General features: G+C 40.0%; 1 protein-coding gene across 1 annotated transcript in view; it reads right to left on the bottom strand.

The window, feature by feature from the left end:
• Positions 1 to 17499, bottom strand: part of USP12 (ubiquitin specific peptidase 12) — a 79386-nt gene that overhangs the window by 5270 nt on the left and 56617 nt on the right. The window contains exons 4-7 of the mRNA XM_036831641.1: positions 12890 to 13119; positions 9276 to 9352; positions 9080 to 9163; positions 1758 to 1955 (exon numbers count right to left, since the gene is read on the bottom strand). Coding sequence (XP_036687536.1) covers positions 1758 to 1955; positions 9080 to 9163; positions 9276 to 9352; positions 12890 to 13119 — 589 coding nt within the window. The remainder of the gene's footprint in view (positions 1 to 1757; positions 1956 to 9079; positions 9164 to 9275; positions 9353 to 12889; positions 13120 to 17499) is intronic.

A 17499-nucleotide genomic window follows, 5' to 3' on the forward strand; every position in this document is an offset into this window, starting at 1 on the left:
TTCTGAAATCAAACTCCAACTTCATAAACTTCTTTAAACAAGTGACTTTTTTTAGTATTATTAGTGCTAGCTTTAAGTACTTAACTCTTAGCACCACTATAATTATTATAATTGCCTCTGCATCTCATTTTCAACAAATCTGGAACACAGAAATCTAGAAAAATGTAAAAATAAAGGTGGGATTATTTCTTTTAAAAGAAATTCTTTTTTTTTTGCGGGATCTCAGTTCCCTGACCAGGGATCGAACCCCGTGTCCCCTGCAGTAGAAGCGCAGAGTCCTAACCACTGGACCGCCAGGGAAGTCCCTGAAAGAAATTCTTTACAAAGAACACGTCGAAGATTTTTAACCTCTCCCAGTTTAAATATGACTCACTATAAAAGCTTATATATAATTTTTAAATCAAATTATAATTCTACCACAATTATTATATTACAGACTTTGAAGTAATTTTCAACACAGATTATTCTTTATGGTGAATACTCTTTTAAAAGTAGCAACCTCAGATATAAGAATAAGCTGCCTCCAAGTTCCCTCACATCTTTGATTCCATAGTTGAGATGAATATCTTAGGTGACAAAATGACACAAAGACAGTACTTTTTCACTGTAGAGGAAAATACCTCAAAACTTAAAAAAAAAAAACCCACTTTTAATGCTAAAATAAACCTCCAGTCTGATCATTACACCAGGGTTCTGTAAGGTGCCCGATATCGTTTTCCTCTGTTCAGATGTCATCACTCTTACTTTAGAAACATAATGCTCCAAAAATGGAAAACAAAGATTATTGCTGAGGATAAGAGGTAGCAGATGGGCTGACACAGACCACGGAGGTTAAAGACTGTGACAGAAGCCGGCTCCCTCCCAGCTGTCCTGACATATTCCGAGCAGAAAGCTGGGCGAGGGAGGGACAGCTCCTGAGAGGCTGGAGTACAACGCGCTGTTAGTACAAGTTTCCAACAGCCGGGGGGAAAAGGATGAGCGCCCTGTCTTAAAATTATTACAGGAGGAAATTCCCTGGAGGCCCAGTGGTCGGGACTCGGCACTTTCACTGACGGGGCCTGGGTTCCACCCCTGGTCAGGGAACTAAGATCCTGCAAGCTGCACAGTGCGGCCAAAAATAAATAAATAAAAAATAAAATTATTACAGGAAATTCTAAATAGTCAATGAAGACTGTATGTTCCAAATATAAATGCTGATTATGTGATACTCTTGTGGTTTGAGAATTTTTTGAGCTATTTTATAAATTAAGATCTATAGATGAGATAGTACACTATATTGGCTAACAGGAAACAAACACACGGACTTATAAAATCAGAAAGCTTATCTTTGAAGATTATCTCCAAAACCTTTCTTTAAAGTGTTTTTCACAATCATTAACATGATGAACATATCCAATTAATCTCAGAAATAACTTATTTTGTAAAATCTCTTTAAGCAGTGTTTTTTTACCAATAATCAAGAAAAAAGAAAAGGAAAAGAAAAACTAACAGGACTTAAAGTTCCCAGAATAATATTTAAATAATAAGAACAAGTATCAAATCCAGGCAATAACACACTATTTTAATATATAAAGGTTTTAAGAAGGAAACGGTAAAATGTATCTGAAATATCCATTTGAAATAAACTTATTTTCGTCCTACAGCACCGAGGGCTACAGAAACCTCCGAAAGGCCTGCATCCGAGTGGCTCACTAGTATCCTGTGCGTGCACTGCCCACCACCAAGCATCTTGCCAGCATGGCCCACGGCCCTGTTACCTTCCACAGTGAACCACGACGGCCACGAGGTCGTACATTCTGTCAGGATTGGTTGCATCGCCTGAAGTGTTAAATAGACGAAGTTCTAAAGGAAAAACTACCCGGTAAGAAAGTTTTGTATATCGATGAAGTTGATCCATATATTTAAATCTTTTCAGATGCAGAGCTAGAATCATGGGCAGCTTTTTAACTTTCATCCTGTTAAAATAAACATGAAAACAAAATTTCATAAAAGACATTCACCATGTCCTTAAAAGAATTATCAAACTTCACGATTCAAGTAACAGTTGATAGTTTTCATAGCCTGGCACTGCCCACTTTTGCATATTTCTACCCATGACTTTTGTATTAGCAAAGCAAAATTCTGAAAGCCTTAAGACGGCCCCTGCCCCCCATCACCACCAAACCACATAATCTACACAGCACTCGGTATGGCTCCCAAAGAGATATGATAGTACATTCCTTTATTAAGAACTGTGTACTTCTGAAATATAGGTCACTGTGCCAGCTGCAGGAAAAACCAGTTCCTTAAGGCCGCTCACTCCTTTGGAGGTGAATGGAGGCTGAGATCCATTTGTTCTATTCAGCTATATAATTCAGTAACAGACTGAGAGCAGGAGACAGTGAGAAAAGCATTAAAGACCATCCATTAAAGGCGTTTGCCAGAGACAAGGAACAGCTCCTTAGTAAGAGCAGTGGCTGCGTGCATCCTGGAACGGGAATAAAATAACCTGGAAACGCAGGAGTGAAGCTTTTACCGGTAAAGCACGGGCCTCCCCATCCCCAAATGCCCTGAAGACCCCTCCAGGCAGCCTCTCCCCGAGATGCCTCTGCTCCCCCATTTCACTTCAGCGCCAACGCTTGATCTTCTGGCACAAATAACTGTTCTCCTCAACCCTCCATCAGCACTTTACAGATTCACTTCATATCTGTACAGTTTATTACACTATAAAACATTTAGATGATTCTGGGTCTTTCTCTTCTAGGGTCTGGACTCCAGAAGGACAGAAACCGTCTCTTTTATTATATTTCTCCATCTAGCACACGTAGGTACTTGACAAATACTACAGAACTGAATTCTGTGTGTGTTCAGTGAAGCAAAACACTTTTCATAATTAAAAAATGAAATTTATTAAACCTCTGCCTCTAATGAAGTGAAAATAAATCATTTTATAGCATTATTCTAGATCTGCATTCTACAGATCTTAAATGTGGTACAGCAGCTTATTATCCCGGAAATGTTTATTAACCTGGCTTTTGGAAAACATTAGTGAAAATAAACGTAAAACCTAATCATTCCTGGAAAGCAATCTAGCAATACGAATTAACAGCCTTTATGGCCTTTGCCTCAGTAATCGAAACTAAATATATCATCTCAAATACAAGACTTCTGAGAAGAATTCAGTTCTGGAGTTATTTTATACTGTGAAAAAGTGGGAGAATCCTAGCTATTCAACAACAGGAAATGCTGAAATACATTACAATACAAACACAACAGAATATTATACAACTTCAAACAATGTTGTTGAAAGTTTCTAAATGGCATGGGAAAATACTTACGGAAAGTAAAAAAGTCAAGATATATATTTATATACACAGTAATCCAACTCTTAAACATCAGATGTTCAGTTAAACCGGTATAGAGTTGTTAAAACAAACTCTTTCAAAACAATAAAAGCAAACTATCGTTTGAAAATGTCCAGTGAGGTGCAAACCCACAAGGATTTTTCTAAGTGTTAAATATGTTAGTAGTGTATTAGATACAGTCAGTTAAGATTAGGAAGAGGAGACAGATATGGCCTGGGGGTTAGGAAAAATGTGCTTTTAGAAATTAAGCCAGAGCAGAGGGGGGAAAAGCCCAAATGGAGAAAAGAGAACATGTCCAAATGCTGGCTTATAAAATACGCCCCGTCAGACAACACGGGAGGAACATGAATCCTCCCAGCAGCACTTCTTCCCAGAGGAAACCCAACACTTGTGAAGAGACACAGGATAAAGTCAAACACAAATATCTGTGGAGCCACATTTTAAAGATGATGAGAGACTATCTCACAAAATTCTTCTCACACTGAAATGGCTCAGGAAGAAATGAACACATATATAAGCTGAGTCAAATTCATTATGGAGGGGGGGTGGGATGGGGAGGGTGGGAGGGAGGGAGATGCAAGAGGGAAGAGAAATGGGAACATATTGTATATGTATAACTGATTCACTTTGTTATAAAGCAGAAGCTAACACACTATTGTAAGGCAATTATACTTCAATAAAGATGTTTAAAAAAAAAAAAAAATTCATTATGGAGATTGTGCAGCAGAAGGAAAAACAAAGAAATTGATTTCCTGCTTGAAACACCAATTCCACCAACACACCAAAGAACTGATAGGATTCTGGTTTTCCTTCCATTCAGACATGTGTGGAGAAAGGTTACCTTAGGGAGCTCTTGATCTCTGTTGTTAAAAAAGTGGTCTCAGAATGTAATGTTTTCTCCAAAAGACAAATATGCTGAAGAAAAAAACGGGAGGACAGAGAACCTTTTTTCCTTTTTAGTTAAAGTTTGAAATAGACATTGATTTTTAAAAAAATATTTATTTATTTATGCACGCACGCATGCATGCTGTGCCGGGTCTTAGTTGCAGCACGTGGGATCTAGTTCCTTGACCAGGGATCGAACCCGGGCCCCCTGCATTGCGAGCACAGAGTCTTAACCCCCGGACCACCACGGAAGTCCCCAACATTGATTTTTATCTTCTGTAAACTGACTTATAAATTAATTTTCTATTTAGATTTTTTTAAATGGCATTTACCTACTACACAATGATTAAAATTTGGATGAATTTATGATATACATTTTCTTGCTTTTACATCTTTAAAATAATAAGGTGTGTTCATTTTGCACTAACATAAGAGGTATTTACCTTTCTATTATTTAATTATAATTAGATAATATCTAATTATAATTTAAAACTATTTTTAAAAAGTAGAAGGATGGAAAAAGACATTAACAAAGTCAGCAAAGCTGGCTCTGGCTGATTCTAATATCAGACAAAGTAGAACCCAAGCCAAGGAGTGTTACTAGAGATAAAGAAGGACATTCCATAATAAAGAGGGCCAATTAATCAAGAGGACACAATCTTCAAGTACCAAATACCAAAGCTTCATGCTCCAAATACCAAATTTGATAGAATTAAAGAAATAAACAGATAAATGCACAGAGTTAAAGTCTTTAACAGACTTCTCTAAGAAAAAAAGTCAGTAGGAATAGGTAAGGTATGAACAACCAAATTATGTATCTAATCAACATTTCTGGAACACTCCATTTCAAACTGAAGAATATATGTTCTTCTCAAGTACAACTGGACATTCACTAATGTACTGGACAATGAAAGAAGTCTCAATAAATTCCAAAAGACAGAGATCACAGGATATAGTTTCCTGACAAAAATTAAAAAACAAAAAAATAGCAAAAAAACCCTGAAATATGGAAACTAAGCTATATACTTCTAAATAATCCATGGGACAAAGACAAAACCACAAGGGAAATTAGAATAGATTTTTAAATGGATGATAATGCAAATACAACCTGTTAAAATTTGTGGGAACACAGCCAAAGCAGCATTTAGACGAAAATTTATAGCTTTAAATGTTTATATTAGAAAAGAAAAAGGCCAAGTCTTGACCACACAGAAAAGCTTAATAATTGTACATAAAATTCCACAGTTTCCTCTTATAAACTTAATGTCAAGCAGGACTAACTGGGGCACATGGTGCTGGGGGTGAGGGGAACACGACCTATGACCATGCGTGACTGTCAGCAGACATTTAAGTTGCTTCCACCTCCTCTTGGTTATTGTAAATACCAGAGCAATGAACGTGGGAATGCACATATCTCTTTGAAAATCCTGTTATCAGTTCTTTTTGATATGTACCTAGAAGCAGAATGCCGGATCATATGGTAATTCTATTTTTAATATTTTTGAGGAAACTTCACACTGTTTTCCACAGTGGCTGTAACATTTTACATTCCCACCAACAATGCACAGTTCCCTTTTCCGCACATCCTCATCAACACTCATTATTTTCTCTTTTTATTTGAAAGTGGCCATCCTAACTAATGTGAGGTGGTATCTTATTGTGGTTTTGACTTGCATTTCCCGGATAATTAGTTATGTTATCTTTTCATATGCTTGTTGGCCATCTGTATGTCATCTTTGGAGAAATGTTTATTCAAGTCCTTTGCCCATTTTTTAATTGGGTGATTTGGTTTCTACTGTTGAGTTGTGTGAGTTCTTTACATTCTGGATATTAACCTCTTATCAGATATCTGGTTTTCAAATATCTTCTCCCATTCTGTTAATATTCTGCAAATATTTTCTCCCATTCATGTCATTTCATTCCGTTGTTTCCTTGGTTGCACATAAGTTTTAAAGTTTGATATAGTCCCATTTATCTGTTTTTGCTTTTGTTGCTTGTGCTTTTGGTGTCATAGTCAAGAAATCACTGCCATACTCAACATCGTGAGGCTTTTCCCCTATGTTTTCTTCTAAGAGTTTTATAGTTTCAGGTGTTATGTTTAGGTCTTTAACCCATTTTGAGTTAATTTTTTTTTTTTTTAAAGAAATTCACGTTCTTTTATTTATTTATTTATTTATTTATTTATTTATGACTGTGTTGAGTCTTCGTTTCTGTGCGAGGGCTTTCTCTAGTTGCGGCAAGTGGGGACCACTCTTCATCGCGGTGCGCGGGCCTCTCACCATCACAGCCTCTCTTGTTGCGGAGCACAGGCTCCAGACGCGCAGGCTCAGTAATTGTGGCTCACAGGCCCGGTTGCTCCGTGGCATGTGGGATCTTCCCAGACCAGGGCTCGAACCCGTGTCCCCTGCATTGGCAGGCAGATTCTCAACCACTGTGCCACCAGGGAAGCCCATTGAGTTAATTTTTGTGAATGGTATGAGGTAAGGATCCAACTTCAATCTTTTGCATGTGGATACCCAGTTTTCCAACCACCATCTGTTGAAGATCATTGAGCATATAAATGCGGGTTTATTTCTGGGGGGGCAAGGGTGCAGTGATAAGCCTGGCTACCTACAGGGGCACTGACCAAACTATTAAATATATAAGGATAATGGGAGCCAATCTGTAGTGTCAGAGGAGGGGCTTACAAATATTAAAAAGGAGAAAACCAGAATAAACCCTATGGTGTTGGATGAAACTGGAGGTACCGCTGTGAATTTGTGGTTTTTTGATATAGATAGACCAACAGATAAATAAGTACAGATGTAAATGTGTGTACATATGTACACACACGAGCACGCATGTCCTCCAGTTCTGTTCACTAAGGGGGCCCAGGAATAGTGACAGGGCAACGGCAACGAGCACACCTACACCACAGTCCTGGTTTTTAAACGTTATTCTCCCCCTAAAAGGAACCAGGGCTCCTTCGAGAAACGGCTGGTACCAGTGTGGGGGGCAAGGAAAGTACAAAGTGAGCCTGGACATCTTGTTGCACTAGAGAGTAAAGAGGGGCTGGAGAACGAAGGGACGGGGCAAAAGACACAGGAGGCAGCGGGAAGGGGCTCCTGCTGGCCAAATCGGGATAATGTGAACATGAAAATAAACGAGACAATCATTACCCACGGGATAAAACAGGAATCCCTGAGTCCTCACTGAGATTTAAAGAATGAAAAAAATTGTAAATATCCCCATTTCTCATCAAACTTTCAATCTCAAAATACGTATGAATTACAACTGGGGAAAAGCACAGCTTCACAGTGAAGAATCCTGGGAGACAGCACCTTAGTCAAGTGTCCACAGAGAACAGTACCAGTCACGGGAGGTGCAGGACAGAGCCTCAGAGCAGGCCTCAGACTGTTCTCGGAAAGGCCGGGTGCAAGGACGGTGCTGGGTTAACATCTGGGAACCTGACTGGGGGGTGTCCCCACTGTTCCCTAACTGACAAGCGTGTCTCGATGCGCCTGAGAACTGTCTGTGCAAATCATATGGTTTATGCCGAACACCTGCTTTCCTTCCGGGAGCCTGGAATTTTGGTACATGCCAGGCAGAGGATGCCTACGTGTCCAGCCCCCAATAAATCTCGGCCACCGAGTTGGTGATGAGCTTGCCTGGGAGACAACACTTCTCCCACGTTGTCACATTTGATGCTGGAGGAACTAAGTACGTCTGCGTGACCCCACGGGGACAGGACTCTTGCAAGCTGGCCTGGCTTCCCCTTGGCTGACCGTACTTGTCCCCTTGCCCTGTAACAAATCTCAGCTGTGAGCACGACTATATATGCTGAGCCCTGCAAGTCCTTCTAGTCAATCCCCAAATCCAGGAGCGGTCTTGGGAACCCTGACACTTGACACATATCAGAATCGTGTGCCATTTAAAAGAACACAATGAGAAGAACACAGCATCACTTCTGTGTGATTCCTGCCCAAAATACATAACCTGAACCTAATCATACAAAAACATGAGACAAACCCAAAGAAGAACATTCTATAAAATAACTAATCTATAATTTTCAAGTGCCAAGGTAATGGAAGTCAAGAAAAGACCAAGGAACTGTTCTAAATGTAAAAAAGACTAAAGAGACATGAATACTAAATGCAATGTGTGATTCTGGACTGGATCCTTTTTTCTATAAAGGACATTATTGGGACAGCTGGTGACACTAAAATAGGGTCTACGATATCAGTAGCACATCAGTGTTACTTTCCTGACCTGGATGGATACGGTACACAGGAGACTTCCTTTTTGGTAGGAAACAGCTACCCAAGTGTCCAGCATCCTGGGACATCATTTCAGGAACTCACTCTCAAATGGTTTAGGGTAAAAAAAACGTTGTTAGTATTGTTCACGCAACTTTTCTGAGTTTGATTCAAAATACACAGTAAAATAATCAGGATGATGATGATGATGATGATTCAATTCCTTGATACCAAAATACCATCTTTATAATAATATACTGAGAGAAGGTACAAAATCCTATCTAGGAACAGTGGAAACTAGGGTGAGGGTGAGTGAAGTACTTTCCCCTCATCCTTCCTCACCAAGAAAAAGTTTACATAATCAAGAAAGCTTCAAAGCAAAATATTTTAACTGTATTGGTTTATGATTATTAAACAATCACTAAATGCAGAAAATCACCCGAGGGTACAGAGTTGAATACTGTTTATCTAGTAATTACCTAATGAGTCTGAGCTGTTGGTGATAAAAGAAAGAATGTTCTCTCATTGCAAATTGTCATAGATCGCTTTCAGCTAGAAAAGCCCATCTACAACACTGCCAAAGAATCACTATAAATGTCAAAAACACTAACTTACCGTTTGTGTGCTTCCTGTTTGCTGCGGCATTCTTCACAGTAGTATTTGTATTCACTGCATAGAGTTTCTGTGTTGCTAAAACCCCTGTGTAAAACACAAAATAATTTTGTCCATACCAGAAAATTATGTATTCATTTAAAAATATTCTAAACCAAAGACAGTCATTACATGTCAAAATAAATAACTCTGCACTTACCTTAAGCAGTGAGTAATGGATGTGTTTTGTTCCACGTCAACAGAAAGGTCTAAAAAATCTTCATCTTTGCTGCTTATCTGTAAAAATAGGGAAATACCTTTGATTTCTTTTTTTTTTTAAATCTTCACATTGGAGTATAATTGCTTTATAACCTTTGATTTCTTTAATCACAGTTCCAAAATGATAGAATTAAGTGCACTCTATTATTAATATTATTAAGTATAATTAAGTATATAAAGAATTCTTTTTCCCCCAAGTTATCCAAAAGGACACTGAATGAATAACTTTCATTATTTGTAGAGGTAAAACACCAAAGTGCACCTGTGACTGATTTTCTTACTGGCAAAGGCTAGTGTGATGTGAAATTCCACTACTTGCCCTAATCGTGGTAATACTGTGAAGCATAAAACAAACTGTGCTATATACACTATTTCTTAAAAAACACAGGCCAAGATTGAATGAGAATGTTTGGCAAAGGACGTGATATCTGTATTGTTTTATCATTTAAGAAAAAAATTTAGCCCAAAAGGCCAAACTATAATCTTCACTTATGACCTTCTTTTATTTCCCCCCAAAATTGAACAATGTTCTGTTTGAATTATGAATGTCATCTTATAAAAATGAAGTTACTACTTATTCATCTGAACTGGAGTAGGACAGAACTTTAGTCATCACTTTTCCTACGCGCAAGGGGACGACGCGATGCAATGGGAGGGACCTCCGACTTGGTCCCCGGGGCCTCCCACTCGCAACAACTCTACACCCATTGATGGTCTGTTATGACTTTTCAATACAACACCAAAAGCATTTAAAGAACATCGAAAGCATTTCCATGAAGGAAAAAACTGGACTTTATTAAAATTAAAATTTAATACTTAAAATTAAAAACTTCTGATCTACCAAAGACACGGTTCAGAGGATGAGAAGACAAGCCACAGACTGGGAGGAAGTCTTTGCAAAAGACACCCCTGATAAAGGACTGGTATCCAAAATATACAAAGAACTCTTAAAACTCCACAATAGGAAAACAAACAACCTGATTTTAAAAATGGGTCAAAGACCAGTACAGATACCTCACCAAAGAAGATATACAGATGGCAAATAAGCACATGAAAAGATGCTCCACATCATATGTCATCAGGGAAATGCAAATTAAAACAACAGCAAGACACCACTACACATCTACAACAGAAGAGCTAAAATCCAAAACACTGACAACAGCACACGCTGATAAGGATGTGGAGCAACAGGAACTCTCACTCATAGCTGGTGGGAACGTGCAATGGTGCAGCCACTCGGGTGGTTCCTTACAAAACTAAACACACTCTTCTTACCACATGATCCAGCAATTGTGCTCCCCAGGGCTGCACTAACCAAAGAGGCTGAGAAGTTATGCCCACACAAAAACCTGCACATGCATGTTCATAACAGCTTTGTTCATAATTATCAAAACTTGGAAGCAACCTAGATGTCCTTCAGTAGGTGAATGGATAAACTCTGGTACCTCCAGACAATAAATCGTAATTCAGCAATAAAAAGAAATGAGCTATCAAGCTGTGAACAGACACGCAGGAACCTCAAATACATACTGCTAAGTGAAAGAAGCCAATCTGAAAAGGCTGCATACTCTATGATTCCAACCACATGGCATCTGGAAAAGGCAAAACTATGGAGGCAGTAAAACAACCAGTGGCTGCCAGGGGTTGAGGAGGAGGGAAGCAGGAATATGTGGAGCACAGAGTGAAACCACTCTGTAGGATACTGTAGTGACTGACACATCAGTATACATTTGTCAAAACAAAGAGAAATCAAAGAACAGGCAACACCAAGAATGAACCCTTATGTAAACTATGGATTTTAGATAATAATGTATTAATTAATGGGACACTGGCCCATCAGTTGCAACAAATGTATCTCACTAATGCCAAGGATGTTACTACTAGGGGGAAGTGGGGAGGGGGGCAATTTGGGAACTCTCTGTACTTTCCACTCCATTTTTCTTAAATCTATTTAAAAAAAAAAAAAAAAAAAAAAACAGTTCCTTATTAGTCTCTGCCAGTATAAGTTTATCTGATTCAGTTAACCGAGTAGACTATGTTATTCTTTCCAACATCCATAAAGCATTTCCCTTACTTTTCTTGCTTGTGGACTCTTTTCCAGTTGACCATGCTACTCTCCTCTGCTATTAAAAACTAGCAGTACAACCATCACAGTAAAGACTGGATTGGGCAAAAATCATCAGTGAATGCTAAGTCTGGGGGGAGATTTTGATGAGGAACAAGAATATCTGTGTCTCCCACAGTCTGCCTACTAGTTACAAGGGCATAAAAAACAGTCATTATGAAGTGGAGAAACTGAACAACACCGTGAATGGGAGATCAAAATTAATTTTACCAACGAGGGGCAGACGGAACTGTGTGCCTGTATGTGATATCCTGACGGGGACACATTAACTATGAATTGTTCCGGCCAAGAATGTACAACTGGGGCTTCCCTGGTGGTGCAGGGGTTAAGAAACCGCCTGCCAATACAGGAGACACGGGTTCGAGCCCTAGTCCAGGAAGATCCCACATGCCACAGAGCAACTAAGCCCACGTGCCACAACTACTGAGCCCACGTGCTGCAACTACAACTACTGAAGCCCGCGTGCCTAGAGCCCATGCTCCACAACAAGACAAACCACCGCAATGAGAAGCCCGCACACCAAAACAAAGAGTAGCCCCCGCTCGCCACAACTAGAGAAAGCCAGCGTGCAGCAACGAAGACCCAATGCGGCCAAAAATAAAAAATTAATTAATAAAAGAAAAAAAAAAAGAATGCACAACCTGCATCTCATTAGAAGGAAACATCAGACAAACTTGATACGAGGAATGTTAGATTAAAAGGGGGAGGGGCATAGTCTTCAAAAATGTTAAGTATCATAAAAGACAAGAAGACTATGAACATGTTCCAGATTGCAGGAGGCTAAAGGAAGCATGGTGACCACAGGCGATGCAAACCACTGAACTCTAAAACCAGACCCTGTGCTGAGAGGAGGCTGTGCTGTGAAGGGGGTCACTGGCAGAACTGGATAAAGGTGCCTAAGTAAGAGTCTGACCTTTCGTTCGTCAAGGGAGAACAAGGTAAGAACTTAACCGGAGGCCTGCGTTATCCGAACCTATGAGTAAACCGTTTTCAAGATATTTACCTACTGCTCATCTTCACAAACTACCCAGCAAGTGGGTAGTTTCCCTCCTTGAGTGTACACAGTACGCTTCAGTTTTTACTCCAACCATAAACAACAAACATAATTGTAGGAAAAGGAACAACTAATTAATATACTTCCCTGACTTACAGGTTTCTTACGAGCTCAACTAAGACTATAGTTTCCAGAACACGGCTCTATGGTCTCCTGTAGTGAAACAAACTCAAATAGTTCAAACTGCAGCGAGTATTTCTCTGCCACCTCAGTGTTCACTATTAATAAGCAGACAACGGAGAGGCGCATCTGTCACAGTCATATACTCTACACCTGAGGATTACAACTTTCAAGTTCATCTCTCATACCCATTCTCAAAGAACATTTAATATAATGGATTAGATTTGTTCTATACGAAATTTTATGATATACTTACAGTTTCACAAGTAAGACATCTGGTTTCATTAGTTAATGTTCCCTGAAAAATCTCATGAACCCACGTTGGGTCTGGTGTGCTGTTGTTATTTTCACTGTCAATATTACCGTTGGGCAAACGACCATTTTGTTTTTCCTGCTTTCTCTCTTCTTGTAAAATATCAGCAATTGTATTTAGTAGGTAATTTAAGAATTCATGGGCATCTTGCTGCATGTAGTTGTCAAAAAGCTCTAAAAATAAGAATATACAGAGACTTATTTCAGAATTAATAACTTCATTAAAAAACTAAATTAAAAAAAAATTGTATTCTATCAAAACTAAGGAAAATGTTTGGAACTGTTATAGTAATGTACAAGAAATAGGTATCTTTCACATATACAAATTATGACTGAATTTGGAGAAAATAAAGTTATGATGAAAGAGAATCTTAAAAAAAAATACTAATAGATCAATGAGAAAAGAGCAAAACCTATCCTCACACATAATGTACTGAGGAGATAAGAAACAACTGCTTTTTATTAGCTCACTTAATCTATTACTCCACAAATATTACAACATGGCAAGTTTTTTTTTTTTTTTGGCTGCTGCATTGGGTCTTCGTTGCTGCACGCGGGCTTTCTCTAGTTGCGGCGAGTGGGGGCTACTCTTCGTTGCGGTGCGCGGGCTTCTCACAGCGGTGGCTTCTCTTGTTGCAGAGCGCAGGCTCTAGGCACGCGGGCTTCAGCAGCTGTGGCACGTGGGCTCAGTAGTTGTGGCTCGCGGGCTATAGAGCGCAGGCTCAGTAGTTGTGGCGCACGGGCTTAGTTGCTCCGCTGGCATGTGGGATCTTCCTGGATCAGGGATCGAACCAGTGTCCCCTGCATTGGCAGGTGGATTCTTAACCACTGCACCACCAGGGAAGTCCCAACATGGAAAGTTTTAAAGTAGAAGCTGGACAACCTCTTGGCAGTGCCAACGCAAATGCATAGAACCACAGAGGAAGTTGTTAACATTAAACAATACTGGGCCATACATGCTAGAGATTCTGATTAAGTCCGAGATGAAGCCTGGAACCTGCACTTTTCAAAGCTCCTCCAGGTGAGTCTGCTGTGCAGTCAGGTTTAGGGAACAAAGGCACCATGAACTACCTATTTAATCCAGAGAATCTCTAAGGCCCCTTCCAAACGTGAGGTCTGTAACTCTGTGGAACGTTCCCTGTAGTTACAGGAATAAGTAAATGTCGTGGAAACCTGAGGGTCGCTAACATTAAGCGCTTGACCTGTGCTTGCATCATGCACCCTGAGCCTGAAGAGGAAGGACTTCAGGGGCAGGGTCTCATGCCCTGTGGCACTGCTATTAACGGTATTTCACAAGTGAGGAAAGGGGATCAAGTGGTAAAGTCACTTCCAGGAAGCGGCAGGGCCAGGATTCAAGCCAGGCCATCCGGCCCCAGCGAGCCACACACAGGCAGCCGGGGCCACCTGGCCACACAAGGCGCCCGTGGTCCAGCCAACAAAACGCACTCAGATAACCACCTAGTCAGGAAGCTTCACCTTCAGAGCTTCCGTAAACATTTAATACGTGCCAGGAAGTTCACAGTTTACATTTTTTTAAATGATAGAATAGAAATTGAGAAGAAAATTTAGGGAAAGCCTTCCTAAAATAAAAGGAATTTAAAAATTACATTTTAGAAGAGCTACAGACATGACTGCATAAAACTAAGTTCCATGCATTAGAACTCATTAAAAAAGTTAAAAACAGTGAAACCTGAAAGTTATTAACATCTTCAACATATAATATAAAGAGTTTATCTAAACACAACAGAAAATACAAAGTTGGCAAAGGACTTGAAATCAACAATTTATAGAAACAAGATTCAAAAGTTTAAATAAAACACATGAAAAAACATTCAACCCCACTGTAACGAAAAAGGTCTTGATTTTCCTGTCTCTAAAATGGAATACCATCTTCCTCTGCAAGGTTATTATAAAGATAAAATGGGAGCAAGTGAAAATATTCATTTTCATGAATATTAAAAGAAAATAATGATTTTAATCTAGGTGTCAAAAAGACCTTCGAAAAGTATCACATTTAAGGTGCAGGTGCTAGAACAAGACTGTCTGGATCCGTCCTGTGGTTCCACCTCTGGTCACAGGCATGTCACAGGCCAACACAATGATGCTAGGACTGCACCCGGAGCCATACTTCACTTCTCTGCTATAAGTCTGTCCTGAGGGGTTTGATTAGCCTTAAACCAACTCCCTATGTTATTTTTAAGAACAATAAAAGCCCTGAGTCCTAAGAGTTACTGCATTAGCCCATGTGGACTTAACCTCTAACTGATCTGTAATTTGTTGTACTGCGTGTCTTCTGGGTTTTGCCCACGAGGGACAGTGGATCCAAAGCATCTGACACCACTCCCACCACCTGCTCTGGCAGAAGTCGCCGCACACCACCCACACCGTGAGACGCCTGCACCTCTGCAAACCCTCCGGCCATCCTCTCCATCTCCGAGATCAAGCCAAGTCATGCTCGGAACCCTCAGATGGTGCCGCCAATGGACTGGCCTATGCCAAAGGTGAGATAACTGAGGTCAACGACCTTTCCCCTCGCCTCTCAAGGCAATCATCTCCATCCCTAAGAACACCACCCTGCCCCTCACCCCAGTCTCCTAGTCTCCACTATTACTGTACCTCATTTCCTTCCTCATCCTTGGGATTTTCTTCTTTGTCTGCTGTTCCTTCTAAGAGCTGCTTTCTGTTCTAAACTCCCCATTTCTTCAACCTTTGGCATCTTCTAGCTTCCTGCTGCCACCCCTAAACCACTACACTTTCACTTGCATATAAAAACTCTCCCTCAATCAAGAAAGCTCGTAAGATCTGGCCATCCTACCCTTAACCCTCACCCTTCTGGGGTCATGGCTAACCTCCGCTCGCGCACTAACGGCCTGATCCATGGTTTCTCCGTCCACCCCGACTCCTGCCCTAAGCTGCTCCGTGTCCAGGCAGCTCCTGGACGTGAACGGAACCCCTCAAAAACCAAGGGCCTCCATCTCTCACTTACCCCTCCCCAGGTCACAGAATCACCAACCTCAGGAGGCCCACTAAGATGAGGACTGCAAGGAGATTATGCTAGAGGTGATTAGGGGTCTTGAGCAGAGTGGAAACAAACTGCGGAAGTCATGGAGAATCTAGAGGGAGGGCTGATGGGAGAGGACCAGGAGAAAGCCTCTAGAATCACTGCTAAGGGCCTGGTTACGGTGAGGGATGAATAACTCACCACGGCGGATAGCTACATGATGTCTTAATGCCACACGCTAGGCTCACTCTTCCCTCTTAAGTTATTTTAGCATATATGCATGTTTTTCAAAATAAACATTGTTTTGTAAAGCAGAAATATGCAAATGTTTTAATTTTTTTTTAAAGTTGAAATTATCTTTTTTGGGGGGATGTTCCTTTAATACAGAACAATGACATCATATTCAAAGAAATACCTCAATTGACCTGAATGCTCTACAAATGAGACGCAAAGTAAATCAGAAAATACTCTATTTTGTTAAAATATTTTAAATATTATAGTCCATTTTCTATAAACATAGTAAACCGAACATACCAGAACCTTGCAGAGCCTCAACTAAGAGCAGCCACTGTAGTTTTAAACACCAACCAAGACCACAAAAACATCTGAACATCATCAACTAAATGGCCTCATGACAATCCCTGTAAACTGTATTATATTTCTAAACTCTTAGCTTTCTTATGGGTGGCTTTCTTCTCTGCAAAGCAGCATAATGGGCAAGGCGGACTTCAAACTTGCTTTGGCAAATTAAACAAATTCACTCATTCATTCACTCATCCAACAAATATCTAGTAAGCACCTCCGATGTGCCAGGAACTGGATTAAGTGCTCGGACTACAAAGGTGCATAGGAACAAATGGCTCCCGACACTGAGGAACTGACAGTCTAGCGGGAGAGACAGACAATGTCAATATTAAATAAACGTATATGAAATGTATAAGCTATCAAAGTCTTGGTATAGCTGTAACATCAATGCAAAAAAATAAAAGAGGGAAACTAAATCACTGCCTAAAAGTAAGTTTTCTTCATAATTCAGAAATAGCTACAGCTTTTCATCATACAAAATATCTTTCATGCTCTTTTGGAGAAAAAGGATTAATGAATATGAGAAATTATTTACTAAAATCTATTTAATAGCTGTTATTTGTGAACAACTAGTTATTTCCTCGCTTGAGGAAGACGAATACTTGAATATGTGTTTATATTTTTGTATCTGTGTCTCTCCATAGCACCCGAAATGCTGCTGTGTACATACAGGTTCCCTGAGAACCAGCACCCTTCCTACTGCATTCACTGCTGTATCCCCAGCACTCAGAACAGTACTGCCACACATTAGATGTGCCTGACATTTCTTGAGTGAATGAATGAAGGAACAGATAACAGGGGTTGAAACAGCTAAGACGACATGAGAAGAAAAAACTTGGCCCCAAACAACAATGTGAATAATGCACTTTGCCTCGAGCCAGCTGGTCTGACTTCAAGTCCTCCTTAGATGATCCAGCTGAGTCAACTCTCGGTAAGTTAGGTCACCAACCTGTGTGTTAATTCTTCTA

The sequence above is a fragment of the Balaenoptera musculus genome, chromosome 18 (assembly GCF_009873245.2).
Source record: "Balaenoptera musculus isolate JJ_BM4_2016_0621 chromosome 18, mBalMus1.pri.v3, whole genome shotgun sequence".
Classification (NCBI taxonomy): domain Eukaryota; kingdom Metazoa; phylum Chordata; class Mammalia; order Artiodactyla; family Balaenopteridae; genus Balaenoptera; species Balaenoptera musculus.